The following is a 19,961-nucleotide window of genomic DNA, read 5'->3' on the forward strand; positions in this document are numbered from 1 at the left end:
GGTAGATCATGAGTCGAAAACCCGCTTGTGACATGACCGCATCAAACATAGGACGTAGATATATGTAGCTCTTACGGAAAACTTTTCATATCTAGAAATGAGAATCATGGGTCTTTGGGATATGACATTAAAAACGGAGGCCCCGTGTCTCGACAGGCTTTGACACGTTACAGAACTGTCACTGCTACGACCCTGAGTACTATTGATAGTTAAATTTGTGGTACTTAACCTATAGCTGGTGACGTTTTAATATGAAATTATAAACGTAACGTAAAACAAAGAAACAATCAATCAATTATTATTTCATTCTGATATTTGTTATCACATTGAATACATACAACATATAATACGATTATATGACATACCATTTTTATTTAACCTTGCAGGTGATAATCCCTGTATAAATGATGAATTTCTGGAAAAGAGATACGGATTTGTGTCCCTGTACAGCCGGCTGCAGTGTATATACAGAGAGTTAACCTCCCTTGTGCCGCCATCGCTGCTTCACTGTGGGTAAGAAAGTCATATATGAAATAATCTCAATTTAAGTCAGCATTTTGCAAATTCTATGATCGTTATAACGATCTAGTTTCCGAATACATACTATCATTGGGTCAAATGCTGTCTGACGTATATCATACAGATTGTTAGGTCGTTCTTGGCACACTGATTTTGACTACGGATTACTCCGTACACCTGTTTTCACCTTTGGTATACCCAGGGGTCCATGTTTGCCTAAATCTCCATTTTTTATTGCTTATAGGCGTTATGCGACTGATCACTGTTCGTTGTCTTCACTTTTCATATTGTAGATAACGAACAGTCATCAATGAAAAAGTGAATATAACGAGCATTGATCAATCTCATCAATCCCATAAAGAATTTAAGGTTAAAAATAAAGAAAACATGGACTTCTTGACACATCAGAGGTCGGATTCGGTGTCTAAAAGAAGTAAATATCCCCTTGCGACCGACCACACCCGCCATGAGTCCTATATTATGTTCGGAAATAAATCAGCATGTTTATAATATCAATGATGTGAATCTGATGTTGTATCTTCTATAGTGTGATAAGGGGTCGTACATATTACCTAAGGGTATATAGAATTATATATTTTAAGTAGCTAATCTGATATTTCATTGTAATACGTGAATCGAAGTGAAAACCTCTATACTGTTTCCTAACAGACTCGCACAAAGCCTTGTGAAGACAATACAGGTGAAGAAAATACGGTGTCCAGACAAAAGAACCATGACCAGAGCCTTGACATTACAGACAGACGACTCCAAACAAATGTTTGAGAAATGTAAGTTTTTGTTTTCTAATTCCATGTGTGAAAGTAAATTGTTTTGTCATTCCTTAGATATTGTTTTCCTTTAAATTCAGGTTACTTACTTGAGAACAACCAGCGTGAGCCCTTGACAAAAAGAATGCAAAAGGACCAATTTTGCCTAAAACATCTGAAAACCATATTTTTTTCTGAAACAAGGGAACAATTCTGCAGGTATTCTATTTCTGATTAAACATAAGTACATCAGTGAGTAAATTTCTATACAAACCTAAAATCCGATCCCGACATTGATAATGTATTGTCGAATCACAAAGGCACACAACGTTTCAATGGATAAAATTTATATGTAGACCTTCACGACTAAATGCACTCAGCATTAAAAGTGAAAGTAGTGGACCTGTCGAATACGACCTCAAAACGCTGGTGCTGAGTCACGATCGGTAAAACCTTCATTGCTACTATTCTGAGTGTCACATATAACTAAATTAAAATTGATCACACTTTACCTACGTCTAGTGATGTCTCCATAGAAGTGAAAAATGATTAAATGTGACGTAACACAACAGGGGAAAACAATAATTCAAAGTCACAAAATATGAAGCAAAAGTCGGTTGAAGAGCTTATTAGTTCATGAAAGGTAAAGATAGCGAACAGTGATCAATGCAAGGTGAAGATAACGAACAGTGATCAATCTCGTAACTCCTATAAGCAATACAAAATAGATAGTTGGGCAAACACGGACCTCTGGACACACCAGAGGTGGGATCAGGTGCCCAGGAGGAGTAAACATCCCCTCTCGACCGGTAACACCCGCCGTCAGCCCTATATCTTGATCAAGAAAACGGAATTATCCGTAGTCAAAATTAGTGTGCCTAACAATCGGTTGAAAACACGTCAGACAGTATTTGACCCAATGATAGTCTGTATTGCAATCTAGATTGTTATAACGACCATAGGATTTGCAAAATGTTGACTTTAAACGAGACTTCTGAAACCCCTGTACCATCAACTTGTTTGTCAGTAGCCGGCCTCGATTTCCAAACTGATCATACGCAGAATAAGTTCTTGCGTATCGAATCAATTGAGAGATATAAACACCATATGCAAGTGGTAATGGGATATTGCTACATAAATATGGGAAGTTGACGATGGAAAAACTGAACTCATCCCGTTTATCATAAAGGTGAGCTGTTAGTTTGTGGTTAATATCTATTTTGAATATATAAAGTTTGAAGCAGACATGGATGACTCTGTGGTGTCTTTTATTTCGAGTTCACTGGGATATATCTGCAAGAGCTTGTTCTGGGTATAGTCAGTTTTTAAATCGAGGTAAGCTACTGACAAACAAGTTGATGGTACAGGGATTTCAACAGTCTCGATTGAAGTCAGCATTTCACAAATTATATGGTCGTTATAACGATCTAGTTCGTCAATACAACCTCGCATTGGGTCAAATGCTGTCTGACGTGTTTCATACCGATTGTTAAGCCGTTCTTGGCACACTGATTTTGACTGCGGATAACTCCGTTTACCTGATCAAGATATGGGGCTCACGGCGGGTGTGACCGGTCAACAGGGGATGCTTACTCCTCCTAGGCACCTGATCCCACCTCTGGTGTGTCCAGGGGTCCGTGTTTGCCCAACTATCTATTTTGTATTGCTTGTAGGAGTTATGAGATTGATCACTGTTCGTTATCTTCACCTTGCATCGAATCGACATATGAATGAAAATTAGCATTGTCAATAGATAAAACGTCGTCGGTATCTCGGAATGTCGTAGTGAGCAAGATATTTGTTTCTTCTCGTGTAGAAGTTTTGTTTTAATAAATTCTGCTTCATGTTACTTGTTCTCTGCAAATGATACCGACTTTAAATAAAAGTTACTTAACTACTTACTTAATGAGTGATTCGGTATAATCGATACAAATATTTACAACAGAGCAGAAGGAATGCACATTGCACATCGTTGTTCGTCGATGCACATTTCAATAAGGTTGATATATTTATGGATTGACCTCATTGAAAGATTGTACTTTTATAATAGTTACAGGTTTAGAATAGAGGAAAAACTGATATTATATATTTCTAGAAACATGAAAAAGCTACGATTTATTCAAATTATTATTAATAATGTTTTAGGTCAGTGTCGGTGTTTGTAAACTGCAAGTTGTCACAATTGATGGAGATCACCGATGAAACAATCACAGAATATGACAAGAACTTTGTTTCCAGCCGACTGCAAAGAGAGCTCCAGCACACAGGATTCAAACAATACAACTGTGAGGCATATCAATAAGTTTTTTTTTAAATCTAAATTTCATTTTACTCGCCCTACTTCATATTCATATTGCTTTTGATAAATCTAGCAGCTACCTGCTTAACATAAATAACGTTTTTTAACTTTGTTTCGACATGTAAATTAGGCAACACCACATCGCAAACAAGACAGAATGGTTAGTACAATATGCAATATAAAATATAATGCAATCTATGCAAAAAATGTGAGTTAAACATTTTCTTCGTTAATGAAGTGAAACTTAATTAAACAAATACAGACGTATCGGTATAGAACGCTATTGCAATCTTTTCTCAACTCATTATTTTTGTTTAGATAATACATCACAAAATATTTCCTTGTATATTGAGGACAACCGAAGTCTCCTGGTTACTTATCTTGTCGGTAAGTACTGCAAAATATTATTCTATAGCATGAATAATGCTACCCGTCAACACGGCAATGTCAAGTACCCCACAGTATACCCTCAATGTCAGGTACCGATAACATATTCTCAATGGCAGGTACCGACAACATACGCTCAAAGACAGGTACCCACAACATACCCTCAATGGCAGGTACCGACAACATATCCTCAATGGCAGGTACCGACAACATATTCTCAATGTCATGTACCGACAACATACGCTCAAAGACAGGTACCCACAACATACCCTCAATGGCAGGTACCGACAACATATCCTCAATGTCATGTACCGACAACATATCCTCAATGTCAAATACCGACAACAAACGCTCAATGTCAGATACCCACAACATACCCTCAATGTCAGATACCGACAACATACACTCAATGTCAGGTACCTACAACATACACTCTATGTCAGGTACCGACAACATACCCTCTATGTCAGGTACCGACAATATATCCTCCATGTCAGGTACCGACAACATACCCTCTATGTGAACTACACGGGCACACGCCCTCTATCAAACACCATATATCCTTTATTTCACCCTTTATCGTACGTTTCTGGAACACCTGTAGTTTTCATTCAGAGTACCTCGGAATTTTTTTGCTTGGAAGCAGACGATATAATTTTGTAAACAAGTGGAAAAATATAGAAATGGGGGGGGGGGGGGGGACGCTAGGATCGTTAGCGAGGAAAATTGGAAAACTCGAGGAATTGATAGAGTTGGTCAAAATGTAACGATATTTTTTAGCAAAGATCGGTAGTATTATAAAACAATAAAGAATTGAAAAATTTATCTAAATTGCTATCTTCTGTCATATACCGGTATATGTATTCATTAGATATCTTAAATCATTCAAAAACAGTAATCGTTGTTATTAACTTTTATCCGTTAATGATCACTTAAAATTCACTGTTTTCAAATATATAATGAAAACAATGCATGATAAATTCTGTATCACACTACATATCAACCCTCGACCAATATCAGTCATTGGGTATACGGTCCTCGGGCTGGTAAATTTTTTCATGTATTATTCTCTATAGATCATTATTACTGGTTTTCACTTTTTTATCTAAGTCGTCACTACGCAGTGTTTTATGAAAACCACCACTTTGGTAACTAGAGTATCACACCGACATGACATAGCAGTGTAATAAACCACGTGGATTTCACAAACAAGAAACGATAACTCCAAACCGATATTACATATCAAGAAACGATAATCCCACACTAATACCACACAGTAATAAAACACGAGCATGTAACGTTATAATCACACTTACATTACACATTAAGGTATTCCATGTATAATGAAAGGATAATGAACAATTTTAAAGGATTTAGATCAACTTAAAAGTTTATTGTTAAATAATGATGAAAGTAAAGCAGATGAAATTCACATGACTGGTAATGATTAGAAGCTGACCTTTTTGCACTTAAGATTTTTTGGAAAAGTTGTCTACCGTTTGTAAAAATAAGACAAGAGGCCCATGGGCCACATCGCTCACCTGAGTCACCTTGGCCCATATCTGAAAACTTTCCATATATATTTGCATGTAAAACCTTGGTCCCTATTATGGCCCAAACTACCCTTTGCAAACTTGAATCTACACTATGACAGAAAGCTTTCATGTAAATGTCAACTTCCTTGGCCCAATGGTTCTTTTAAAGCTTTTTTCTATAGTTGTATGTAAAACTTTGACCCCCCCCCACTTGTGGCCCCATCCTACCCCCCGGGGACCATGATTTGAACAAACTTGAATCTGCACTATGTCAGAAAGTTTTCTTGTAAATATAAGCTTTTCTGACTCAGTGGTTATTGAGAAAAAGATTTTAACTATATATTTGTATGTAAAACTTTGATCCCCCTTGTGGCCCCATCCTACCCCCGGAGCCCATGATTTGAAGAAACTTGAATCTGCACTACGTCAGAAAGTTTTCATGTAAAAATCAGCTTTTCTGGCTCAGTGGTTCTTGAGAAGAAGATTTTTCCTACATATTTGTATGTAAAACTTTGATTCCCCCCAGAGCCCATGATTTGAACAAACTTGAATGTGCATTATGTCAGGAAGCTTTCATGTGAATCTCAGCTTTTCTGGTTTGGTGGTTCTTGAGAAGAAGATTTTTAAAGTTTTTCCCTATATATTTGTGTGTAAAACTTTGATGCCCCCCTTGGGGCCCCATCTTATCCCCGGGGGCCATGATTTGAACAAACTTGAATCTGCACTATGTCAGGAAGCTTTCATGTAAATCTCAGCTTTTCTGGCTTAGTGGTTCTTGAGAAGAAGATTTTTAAAGTTTTTCCCTATATATTTGTGTGTAAAACTTTGATCCCCCCTTGGGGCCCCATCTTATCCCCGGGGGCCATGCTTTGAACAAATTTGAATCTGCACTATGTCAGAAAGTTTTCATGTAAAAATCAGCTTTTCTGGCTTAGTGGTTCTTGAGAAGATTTTTAAAGTTTTTCCCTATATATTTGTGTGCAAAACTTTGATCCCCCCTTGGGGCCCCATCCTATCCCCGGGGGCCATGATTTGAACAAACTTGAATCTGCACTATGTCAGGAAGTTTTCATGTAAAAATCAGCTTTTCTGACTCAGTGGTTCTGGAGAAGAAGATTTTTAAAGATTTTTCCTATATATTTGTATGTAAAACTTTGATCCCCTATTGTGGCCCCATCCAACCCCCGGGGCCCATGATTTGAACAAACTTGAATCTGCATTATGTCAGGAAGCTTTCATGTAAATCTCAGCTTTTCTGGCTTAGTGGTTCTTGAGAAGAAGATTTTTAAAGTTTTTCCCTATATATTTGTGTGTAAAACTTTGATCCCCCCTTGGGGCCCCATCTTATCCCCAGGGGCCATGATTTGAACAAACTTGAATCTGCACTATGTCAGAAAGTTTTCATGTAAAAATCAGCTTTTCTAGCTTAGTGGTTCTTGAGAAGAAGATTTTTAAAGATTTTTCCTATATATTTGTATGTAAAACTTTGATCCCCTATTGTGGCCCCATCCAACCCCAGGGGCCCATGATTTGAACAAACTTGAATCTGCATTATGTCAGGAAGCTTTCATGTAAATCTCAGCTTTTCTGGCTTAGTGGTTCTTGAGAAGAAGATTTTTAAATGACCCCACCCTATTTTTGCATTTTTGTGATTATCTCCCCTTCGAAAGGGACATGGCCCTTCATTTGAAAAAACTTGAAAGCCCTTCACCCAAGAATGCTTTTGGCCAAGTAAGGTTGAAATTGGCCCAGTAGTTCTGAAGAAGAAGTCGAAAATGTGAAAAGTTTACAGACAAACGGACAGACAGACAGACAGACGGACAGACAGACAGACAGACGGACGCCGGACAAAATGTGATCAGAATAGCTCACTTGAACATTCGGTTCAGGTGAGCTAAAAAATCTAATTTTCTAAAAATGTGTGTGGTCAATGATTAATTTTATTTCATATTTTCATAAAAAGAAAGTGTATGTAACTTTCTACCAAGAGATTAGTATGAAAATATAATTTGTTTTTAAAATATTGTAATAATACATGTTTTCCCATATACTTCAATGTTAAATTCTAGGTGAAATAAATCAAGCAGTAAACAAAATTTTGAAAATTCCTACGGTGGGTTATTTTTATTTGATGAACCCTTCAAAATGATACCATGATTACAAATATTCCACCATCCATTTATTAGATATGAAATATGGTCATTATACATTGAATACCTTAAGTAGCCATTAACACTGATATCATGCATTGCGTAGAAAAACAAAAACTACACTTTTGAAATATAAAAGGCCTATCACCATCCATGCAAAAGTTATGACCAACGTCGGGTTTTTAAAACGTAGATAACAGTCCAAGGTCAAACTCACAAGGCGAAAACTTTTCCTACTTAAAGAAAAATTCTCTCACAATATATGCTGTCAATAAATGTGAACAACGTGTAAGTAACGACAACACCACACAAATATCGCACATATATTACTGCAGCTGCATCAATGTAGCCCTCTCCGATTTTTTTCTTCTGACGTTGCTCGGGAAAGGGCTACAAATTCCAAAGGATCTTTGCAATGGTACAAAATATTTTTTATGAATAGCGTGTCTTATAAAGATGTTTTCATTAGATACCGTGCAACATGCAAAATTCTTCGTCTGATTTGCCATGGTTGTTATAGCGAGATATCGTAGAACTTCTGATAAACCTTAACATTGCCAACCGGCGATAAAAGGTCAAATTGACAAAGAAAGGAAAATTATATGATGGCAGAAAACAAATTACATTCTGCTGTTAGTGTTTTGTCACTTGATATAAAATTCAAACTTTTTCAATACCGACGAAATCGCTTCCTCTCCTGTACTCATCCAATGGAGTAAAACTACCTTACATTTTTGTATATAGGCATGTGCAAATACTTTGACGATCAAACATAACGCACAGATATGAATCGAGAAACTGGGATCTTTCAAAATTCTAAAAATAAGAAAAAAGGAGGGGGAGGGATAGAGCCTTACAAATTGTAAGTTGAAGGTTATGAATTAATATATTGACCATGAAACATACAATCTCATTTTAATCACGTAAAGAAAAGCCGGGAAATGCTTGGAATGCTCGAAGAGTCACTCCCGCATCTCCATCATCACAGATACCTTGAGGAGTTGTCGCCCTCTTCCACCAAACATTGGAAATGGCTACATTATTGCAGCTATTAATACTGACATGTCTATATAAATATCACAAAGTAACAATGATACCATGAAGAAATCGCACAATTATTAGTAATTTGTCTAAATTAACATTACACAGTAATTACGTAGCGATAAAAGCACAAACACCGGACAATAATAAATGCTATATCTCCATTGACATCAGACAATAGGTAAATATCTTATATGAAGGTGACAAATATTAGCATTATCTTAAAACACATATATACTACTGGATATCAACATGGTGTCAAGCGCATACAGAGTCATTAAGAGATAGGATTACCCATCCAGTATATGTAATGGATATATTAGATTTCCGTAAAGTCATAGAAGTTACATCTGTACATTATTTTTCCAAAATCAACAAGATGTGTTTGTGAAACACAAATGCCTCCGTCCATGGCCAATTCCGAAGATGGCCAAGGTCACAAGGACAAATATCTTGATACCAGTAGAAAGATGTTGTCACAAGAAATGCTCATGTACAATATGAAAGCTCTAATATTTACCATTTAGAAGTTATGACCAATGTAAAAAAAAAAAAAAAAAAGTAGGTCAAAGGTCAAAAGGTTTAGTACCAACGGAAAGGTCTTGTCAAAAGGAATACTCATATGAAATACCAAAGCTCTATCACTTACTATTCAAAAGTTATTAGCAAGGTTAAAAGTTTCAAAAAGTAGGTCAAACTCCAATGTCAAGGTCACAGGGTACCCACGGAAAGGTCTTGTCACAAGGAATACTCATGCGAAATATCAAAACTCTATCTCTTACTATTCAAAAGTTATTAGCAAGGTTAAAGTTTCACACAGAATGACATATTGACAGAATTACAGAATGACAGACAGGACAAAAACAATATGCCCCCGATCTTCGATCTCGGGGGCATAAAAATAAAGTTTGAACTTTATTCATAATTCAAGCAAAGTGGAATTCCAAAAAAAGATATCATACACTAATTATTCGATATTTAGCCAATCATAAGAGTTTTGTGGTAAATTTCAGATTGTAAAATCCGTGGAGTTAGTTATCTTGGAACACAAAACATGACAGAGAGAGGTTTTGCGTGCCAGGCGTGGGACAAACAATACCCACACGAACACAACTACGGGGCCTATCCTGAAGCCCACGAGAACTTCTGCCGAGATTTTGATTCTGACGAACCATGGTGCTTGACAACGAACAGGAAAGTAGTCTGGGATCGGTGCATAATACCTCCTTGTGACGTAAATGTCACAGGTATATTACATAATTATCATTCAGTAAAATGAAAATTTTTACTCCGGGTGTCAATTTACTTCTACAGTGTAATGACGGCAGTGTTGTAGTGCTAATGATCACTTTCAGATTGTTCACACCAGTTTGTTATAAGTAATGTATCGTACATATAGCCTTGCATTGTTATTAACCAAACATAAGTTCGTACATGTACGTGCCTTGTGGTGAAGGTGGTTGCACAGCAATCTTGAAACCAAGGTTCCAATTGTCGCATCGAGTCAAACTTAGCAATTCAATATAGGTGGTGACCTTTCTTTTGAAGATCGTCTGGCTTTAACACTGAATATCACTGTTTTTGGATATGATTAGATAGAACAGAGGCACAGTGACAATGAAAATAAATCACAGTTACGACATGTATTGTTCAAAATTTGCGGCACTTTACATCATACGTGGACCCGTGGACGATTCAACACAGTGTAGCAATTCTAAAATGGGACGTGAAACAAAATTCATACAGAGGAAAACGTACAAACCATAAAGACATATTTTTATAATTTGATAATGTATCAATAATATTTCTTTCAATAATTTTCCGAATGAAATACATTAAAAAGAATTCAACCATCAAATTAGCATAAAAGTTACATACGGTGTACAGTTTTGTGAATGGGTTGTGCTTGCAGCGAATTCTTCCTCATGTGTGTCTATGGATGAACTGGATCTCCCTGAACTGGAGAAAGAAAGAAGTTGTCAATCCTACTGCAAGTAAGACATGTCACGAGAGTAGACACTTGATGCGGTAAAGTATTTTAAGGAAAGCTCTTTCTATTTGAAAGCTATTGCTATTTATAAACTAATTGATTTATAAATCATCACAATTTTCATGTTTACATGTTTATGAATTTAGCTGGATTAGGAAAACTATAAATGACGCAATAGCGAAAGAAAATTTACAAAATGGACGTACAAGTACCTGTGGACTCCATGACAGGATACAGTTAATTCGTAATAAAGGGCATCTTCTTCACAGGGGCACCTTCACACCTTGGATGTGTATGTGTAATCTAGTTTGTATTTAATTTAGATAAATTTGAAGGTATACATGATTGTTCTATGTTTTAAAAGAACCTTAACTTGTGCTTTTTGTGTAAATACATTCATGATATCATAGGCTCCTTTTCTGTGTGTACATGGATTCCTCGCTATGACACCAACGTTTGTATCACAGTGATTTTGACATAATAATGGGGAGGTTGACATGTGTGTTTATAGTTGCTATAGAACATAAAACATATTCATTTTCTATTTACTACTTCAGGAATTCAATTAATTCCATGCGTACTGAATAGAAATAATACTGAATTGATAATTCATATTTTGTCCAATCATAACTACATTGATATTATTTAATATCAATGTCAAAATAAAATGTACCTTCGCCAAACAAAATTTCCCGATATTCAAATTTCCTCTCGTGTTTTCACATACAATAGCATCCACCGTAATACCGCCCAGATAAAATCTTATTCCACCCAAAAATATGTCTCCGTCCAGATAAAATCATAATCCGCCCAAAATGTTTCTCCGTCCAGATAAAATGATATTCTGCTCAAAATCATTTCTCCGTCCAGATAAAATCATAGCCCACCCTAAGGAAAACTATCAAACATTATAATGCGGACAATATAGTGGGGGGAGGTGTCATTGTATCTTCTTTTTCCTAGGTAATCTATTAATACATGCATGGACGAATACGTTACATCAGATGTAATTGATAGATATATTTTCAGGTTCCCTCTCCATTTTTGATGACAAAAAAGATGGTAAGTTGTATCAAATATGCATGATCATTAACAATACTAAATAAAAAAATACAATGAATATATTGATAAAGGATATCTGTTTACAATTAAATAACTGCTTCTAGATATGTAAGAGCTTTGTCGAAAATACTTAATGCACCTATTGCATCTACATCTCAATACAAAACTGAAGATAACAAAGACGTCTCTCACATAATTTCTATAAAAAAATGTAAAATGAAGACTAAGGTGAACACGGACCTCTGGGTATAACAAAAGTGCGACCAGGTGGTTGGAATGAGCCAAGTATTTCTTGTTGACATGAGCCTTATATCTCCATTAGGTAAACGGAGTAGTCCGTAGCTCAAAATTAATATGTAAAGAACGACCTATAAATTGATATCCATGACGTTTTGTCTATTAACAATGATAGCTTTCATTCATATGTCGATTTGATATATCCCTGTGAGCTCGAAATAAAGGACACCACAGAGTCGTCCACTTCTGCTTCATACTTAGATATTTTATTGAAAGTAGACATTAACGGCAAACTGACAACTCAACTGTATGACAAACGGGATGATTTCAGCTTCTCCATCGTCAACTTCCCACATTTATGTAGCAATATTCCATTATCACCTGCATATGGTGTTTATATATCTCAACTGATTCGATATGCAAGAGCTTGTTCTGGGTATAGTCAGTTTTTAAATCGAGGTAAGCTACTGACAAACAAGTTGATGGTACAGGGATTTCAACAGTCTCGATTGAAGTCAGCATTTCGCAAATTCTATGGTCGTTATAACGATCTAGTTCGTCAATACAACCTTGCATTGGATCAAATGCTGTCTGACGTGTTTCATACCGATTGTTAAACCGTTCTTGGCACACTGATTTGACTGCGGATAACTCCGTTTACCTGATCAGGATATGGGGCTCACGGCGGGTGTGACCGGTCAACAGGGGATGCTTACTCTTCCTGGGCACCTGATCCCACCTCTGGTGTGTCCAGGGGTCCGTGTTTGCCCAACTATCTGTTTTGTATTGCTTGTAGGAGTTATGAGAATGATCACTGTTCGTTATCTTAACCTTGCATGAAACACGTCAGACAACATTTGACACAATGGCAGTTTATATTTCTAAATCAAATTATTATCATAACCATATATATTGTGAAATGCTTACATTAAACGAAAGAGTTGAAACTATAGTATTATCAACTTATTTGTTAGCGAGATATCAACACTATATGCAGAAGATAATGGTATATAGCTACATAAATATGGCAAGTTAACGATGCATTGATTGATTAATTGTTTATTGTTTGACGTCACTCCCGTGAAGTTTTTGTACTCATATGGAGACATCACCATTGCCGGTGACAGGCTGCAAAATGTAGGCCTATGCTCGGAGCTTACGGCATTTGAGCAGGGAGGGATCTTTATCGTGTTGTGAAGTCACTCCATTAGGATACCGTGATTAAACGATATCGGTTTATTGAACTTAAATAAGGTAAAACTTATACGGTACCAATTTGGATGCACTAGATGCGCATTTCAACAAATAATGTCTCTTCAGTGATGCCCAAGCCGAAATTTTGGAAATTCGAAATGACAACTAAAAGGAAAACTAAAGTGCCAAAAAACTGGAGCCAAATTCGTCCAAGGATCAGAGCTATGCATGAGGGAGATATCATCCTTAATCTTTAGTAAGAATAGAAAAAGGCCCCGCGTTCTCACAGCTGAGTTTTGTCTTGACATTACAGAATGCGCTGCCCCTGAGTATATATACACGGACAATCAATGGAACAAGGCAGCACTTAGTAAGTAACTAATTGTAATCTGTCTTCAAACTTAAGACATAATAAGCAGTGGCACATGTTAGTTATATGGACTTTGGTCCTCCTTGTCGCACAGTATTTATATTCAGTTTAAATTTAAACAAGTGAATATAATAAACAGTAGTCAATCTCGTAAATCATATGAATACTACAAAGTTAAAGAAGGACAAACACAGACCCCTGTACATATCAAGAGGTGCCTAGGAGGAGACAGCATCCCCTGTTGACCGGTAATTCCGCCTTTATCCCTATTCCTTGATCAGGGTAACAGGATTGTCCCGAAACGAAAACTATTTTGAAAAGAATCATAGAACGTAAATTGGTCACAATATGGCTTTAAACGATATGTCATCTTCAAAATGTGTCCTATGTCCATTTTTATGGAATTCAGTGGATGACCCATAAAACCGAATGTCCTATATTTATAAAAAGTTTTAGAACAAAATTCATAGATAATGACGAGACCTATTCGCGAAGTCTTAGGGGATAACCCCTTAAATAATGTTCTGTGGTTACATGTAGTTTTGACGTGTTGTAACAGCTGATGTCAGCAACACAATCAAATATTAAAGAACAATATGCGAAACTTAGTTGTTTTCTATCTTCTTAATGAAAACTACTATGTAAAGCATTACAAATATAATATGGTCGGAATTTGACTCTAAACGATATGCCACCATCACATTTTGTCTTACGTCCCCTTTCAAAGAATTCTGGGACCCAACCTTAAAACTAAATATAGCATACGTTATATGTGTCGAAAACTGAAAACATATTGTTAAACGTTGTAAAATAAGCATTGTAAATAATGAGGAAACCTATTGAAGTACATGTATATAAAATTATAGGGATATGTCCCTAGAATAAGGGGTCAGGAAGCGTCAAATGTTTTCCGCAATTACTCAAAATTTGGAAATTATTTTCGAAGCATCATTTAGGTAAAGATGTTTGTTTTGACATTTCCCAACTGCTGGTGTCAACTAAACGATCATTGATTACGTACTTTGTGATTCATTGAGAATGATGATCACATCAACTCAAAATCTAACGGAAGACATATTCGTTGCTCACAAAGAGATCGTGTATAGATATATTTATTATTATATAACGACCATAGGGTTGTTTATTTCAAACGATACTGTTGAAGGCCCTGTAGCATCAACATTTTAAATGAGAGGTGTAGATAACGACCAGTGATCAATCTCGTAACTCCTATCAGCAATACAAAATAAAGAGTTGGGCAAACATGGACCCCTGGATATACCAGAGGTGGGGTCACGTGCCTAGGACGAGTAGGCATCCACTGTCGACCGGTTACACCCGCCGTGAGCCCTATATCTTTATCAGGTAAATGGAGTTATCCGTAGTCAAAATCAGTATGCCAAGAACGGCCTAACAATCGGTATAGAGCAATTCAGACATCATTTGAACCAATGAAAGGTTGTATTGGCAAACTAGATTGTTATAACAACCATAAAATTTGCGAAATGCTGATTTTAAATGAGACTGTTGAAACCCCTCAACCATTAACTTCTTTGTCAGTATACCTTATTTCTCAAAGTCTTTGTTAGTTATAACCATGCAATTTATAAATACAGCCTGTCATTACGTCATATGTCTTCTGACGTGTTTCACGTCGATTGTTAGACCGTTCGTTAGATGATAATTTTTACTAAGGATTACTCCGTTTACGCGATCAATATATAGGGCTTACGGCGGGTGTGACCATCAAAAGGGAATGTTTGCTCCTCCTCAGCACTTTACTTCACCATTGGTGCCCAGGTATTTGTATTTACCTCACTCCTAATTTTGTATCCGTTATAGGAATTATGGGATTGATCACTGTTCTCTATCTTCACTTTTTTCATTCACCTAATGTACAATATAAAATACAACGTTCTTTTTAAAAATACCTCAACACAATATCAGTCAATCAGGGACGTGGAAGCAACAGTTTGTTTCTCTTTTTCAGTCGTGGTTGGAATATATCTCATGTTGGTGATTGTCATAATTCTAGCGGTCAAAATTCATCGGTAAGATTATTTCATTTGACAATTAGATTGATAGTATATCTAATAAATTATCGAATGCGAAATAGCATAGAATGATTAACAAAATTGTTTAACCTAGGATGACGAAAAAGTTGGGCGTCTCAATCGAACAGCTGGAAGCTAAGATTCAACGTGCAATGTTAGAAATAGCTGTGATATTGATGTATCGGGAACTACGACATCTGCTCCCGCAAAGGTTAGCCAGATACGAATCTATTGAGCACGATCACTATGAATACCAATAGTGAACGATCTATATGAACCCCTTCTTCAAAGAACCGCACCAGCAACAGGAACAAGACACCAAGTATTATACAAAATGTGCAAGGAAGGCTGTATTTGTAGGTATTGCTTGGATCAAGCTGATAGGGATCCCCAAAACAGGTACCAAGATGTAGAGGGAGCACATGGTACAACAGGGGTATATGAGAGTCTGCAAGATAAACCCTTCCTTAACGAAGCTAGTTCAGAAAATCATACGCATTATTCTCTGCTTAATAACTCACCTGTTTTCTCTCGAGGAGGTGAAACAAAAGCACTCCTCTTTAATGATCATTCCCAATCCACACGAAGCCGTCTTTCTCGAAGAAAGCACCGTGGAAGAAAATCCGACAATGACGATGAGGGTATTGATGGTGATTTGATACCACTGGAGCAAATTAAGCAGAAACGGGAAGAAACCGAGGATGTTGATTTCATCTCGAAACTCTTATCCAATGTTAAAAGAGAATCTATTACCAATATTGTGGATGCAAAAATCAAGGTAAACGAAAAACCTACGACAGCTACAACTGGATTTCGCATTGCAGAGGTATAATATGACAACGAAAACATTAAAGAGGATTCAGATAAAGAAAGTAAAAAATATGATTCAGACGAGAATCGTCTCATCGCTGGAGTGGGTATTGCAGAGATGAATTTTGATGTTGTAAATAGTGGAGGCGAGTTAAACTCATCCAACTACTTAAAACCAATGTCAGACAAAGACAATAAGGAATATAATTCACGCGAAAAACAAACCAATCCTATCGCTGAATTGTGCATTGCAACGGTAAGCGTTGATGTTGGATATATCGAAGGCGAATCAGAACCTGATAAAGACGGCAAGGAAACCATTCAGACGAAAACAAAGGCAATGTTATCGCTGGATTTTGCATTGCTGAGTTAAACTTCGATGTTGAAAACATTGAAGCTATGTCCGCATTATCAAATTATTTTCAGCCAATTATGAATACAGAAAGCAAGGGCGATAAAATACCAATGCCCGTTTGTATTGCAGAAATGAATTTTGACATCGAAAATGCGGAGACCATTTCAAATTCAACAGACTACTTAGAGTCCACTGAATTAGATTTCAGAACACTTGGTCATCAATATGAGGAGTCGGGGAATAAAACATACGCAAAATTGCAAAATGCCACCGACACGAAAGTTTATATCCCCATCTTGAGTAGCTTGAATGAGCATCCCACACAAGGTGATGATGTCGGGTCTATTTCTTGCTTTGCGGATTTGAAGAATTTCCAAGACATTTTTTCTGAAGTTGAAGATATGGAAAAATCAGCAGTAGAGATTAGGCATTCTTCTGACAACGAATACAAAAGATTAACAAATGCTACAGAAACCAACATTAACGTAGCAGAGGAAGATCATGGGACAGACACGCAAGTCATGTTTTCCGATACCGGACTCAATGTTTGTTTTGCAGAATTGCAAAATTTCGATCAACTGATGTTGGAAACTGAGGCAGTGGAACAGACAATATCGGAAGATTCACATGAAAGTCATTACGACGAAATTACGATTGACGACATAAACTTTGACCATGATTCTGATCGCACATCCAAGTGATCGTAGGCAAATATTACTCGCTATTGATTTGTGGTAAACAGTTGTTTCTTTCTTCTTTCTTTCTAAGTGGAGTTTACCCTCCAGAAATTATAAGTAGGCGATTTCTTGACTTTTTACCAATTGATTTGATATACAAAGAACTACCCAAATCTTGAAACTGAAAGACTCCGTAACGACGTATAATACAGAGACACCCCCAGCAACTTTGTATAAAGATAACCAACCAAGGACTTTATATACGTAAAACTACCTCACTGCTTGGGATAAAGAGAACAATATTACAACTTGGCATACTAAAGACGTATTCAATTTCGTGTTGGATGTAAAATTCGTTATTGTTGTGCCTGCGATAAAACATAGAAATTAAATCAACACAAATTTTTCATTTCAAAAACATCTATCTTAATGTTAGATATATGTGTCTTTGGTATCCATCGTTCATTTTTACAAAAGAAATTTCGCCAGTACCGTAATTGTCACCATTGCATTCCTTGTGATTAGATGGAACTAAACTTTGTTGTGCTACTATATAGTCAATCAACTTATTACAAATAGGTTGTAAATAAATCAGGTCAATGTAATGAAGAATGATTACTATAAAACGGTACGCATCAATTTAATACACTAATATGACACAGGTGCAAATAAAAATTTCCATGTATTTATCAATTGTTAATTAAGAATGACTGTCATTAAATCGGTGCAGGAAAGAAGATCTACGGATTTCTGCTAGCCGCTCACGCACACAATGCGTCTGATATGCTACAGAGACGAAATCCATCCGTATAACATCTAATGCCAATTTAAGACACCCGTAGATTTACATGCACTAATGTAAGAGTCAGGTGATATGACACCTGTGTCCCGTACCACGCCATTGATTTGTTCATGGTCACATGGCTGATGTTCTTTTGTATGTATTGGGATGTGAAATATATATTTATATAGTTATTTTGTACCAAGTTAAGGAAACAATTGTCCTGATGTGCCTTAAAAGCATAGAGTAGGGTGAGGGGATCAGCTTTCTCTCACTCAATCATATTGGTAAAAGGAACAAATTGAAAATAATTCAAAAATTCTAACACATTTGGTAAACCTATTTAATGATTCAAATGCACACATATCTCAGGATAAAACATTTCTTCAAGAATATGTGTTCACTTTGGCACATTTGATATATTGATTGATTGATTGATCGTATTTTGTTTAAGGTCCCGCTGGATGCTTGATCTATAAATGGCGTGTGTATCGTAACGGCATTTAAGAAAATCGGGATTGCAGATAAGCAATGTGTTTCATACTTGGTACGTGTATGCATAACATGTATATTTTGATTTTTAAGTGATTTCTAACCAAGAAATTATTATTACAAGTACTTCCACTACTACTACTATTATTACTACTACCACTACTACTACTACTACTACTACTACCACTACTACTATTACTACTGTTACTACTACTGCCACTACTACTACTACTATTACTGTTACTACTACTACTACTACTACTACTACTACTACTACTACTGTTACTACTGTTACTACTACTACTACTACTACTACTACTACTACTACATGTTCTACTACAACTACTACTTCTACTACTACTACTACTACTTCTACTACTACTACTACTACTATTACTGTTACTGTTATTTCTACTATTACTACTGTTACTACTTCTACTATTACTACTACTACTACTACTACTACTAATGTTACTACTACTGCTACTTCTACTGCTACTATTTCTCCTCCTTTCACTTCTCCACTACTACTACTATCATTACTAGCACTACTACTGTTACTGTTACTATTACTGTTACTACTACTACTACTACAACTACTACTACTACTACTACTATTGCTAATACTACCACTACTAATACTACTACTACTACCACTACTAATATTATTAGTACTACTATTATTTCTACTACTACTACTACTACTATTACTACTTCTACTGTTATTATTATTACTACCACTACTACTAATATTACTACTACTTCTACTACTACTCCTCCTCCTACTAATTACCACTACTATTACTACTACTACTACTCTACTAGTACTAATACTAGTACTACTACTTTCACCTCTACTACTATTATTACTACTGCTAGTACTTCTACTTCTATTTATTACTACTAATAATACTACAAAACAAATACTGTTACATCTACTACCATTACTACAAATACTACTACTACCACTACTGCTACTATTACTACCACTACTACTACTACTACCACTACCACCACTACTACTACAAAACAACAACTGTTACAACTACTACTATTACTACAACAACAACAACTACTACTACTACTACTACTGCTGCTACTTCTACTACTAGTCGTGGGTTCGAGTCCTGGCCGCGGCAGGGCTGACGTTGTATCCTTAAGAAAGGCACTTTACATGAATTTCCTCACTCCACCCAAGTGTAAAAGGGGTACCTGGCTATAGACAGTGAAAAATATTGTTA

General features: G+C 36.3%; 1 protein-coding gene and 1 long non-coding RNA gene across 2 annotated transcripts in view; both read left to right on the forward strand.

Annotated features, from left to right (window-relative positions):
- Nucleotides 1-11,750, forward strand: part of LOC125680655 (uncharacterized) — a 30,347-nt gene extending 18,597 nt beyond the window's left edge. The window contains exons 5-12 of the mRNA XM_056156242.1: nt 387-513; nt 1,189-1,307; nt 1,388-1,505; nt 3,432-3,972; nt 9,712-9,945; nt 10,611-10,692; nt 10,835-10,980; nt 11,718-11,750. Coding sequence (XP_056012217.1) covers nt 387-513; nt 1,189-1,307; nt 1,388-1,505; nt 3,432-3,588 — 521 coding nt within the window. The 3' untranslated portion in view covers nt 3,589-3,972; nt 9,712-9,945; nt 10,611-10,692; nt 10,835-10,980; nt 11,718-11,750. The remainder of the gene's footprint in view (nt 1-386; nt 514-1,188; nt 1,308-1,387; nt 1,506-3,431; nt 3,973-9,711; nt 9,946-10,610; nt 10,693-10,834; nt 10,981-11,717) is intronic.
- A 1,678-nt stretch (nt 11,751-13,428) lies between these two features.
- LOC130052132 (uncharacterized) lies at nt 13,429-18,988 on the forward strand. Its single transcript, XR_008800499.1, has 3 exons — nt 13,429-13,551; nt 15,542-15,602; nt 15,700-18,988. It is a non-coding gene; the product is annotated as an uncharacterized LOC130052132 (long non-coding RNA).
- Nucleotides 18,989-19,961: the final 973 nt, after the last annotated feature.

This window comes from Ostrea edulis, chromosome 2, assembly GCF_947568905.1.
Source record: "Ostrea edulis chromosome 2, xbOstEdul1.1, whole genome shotgun sequence".
Lineage (NCBI taxonomy): Eukaryota > Metazoa > Mollusca > Bivalvia > Ostreida > Ostreidae > Ostrea > Ostrea edulis.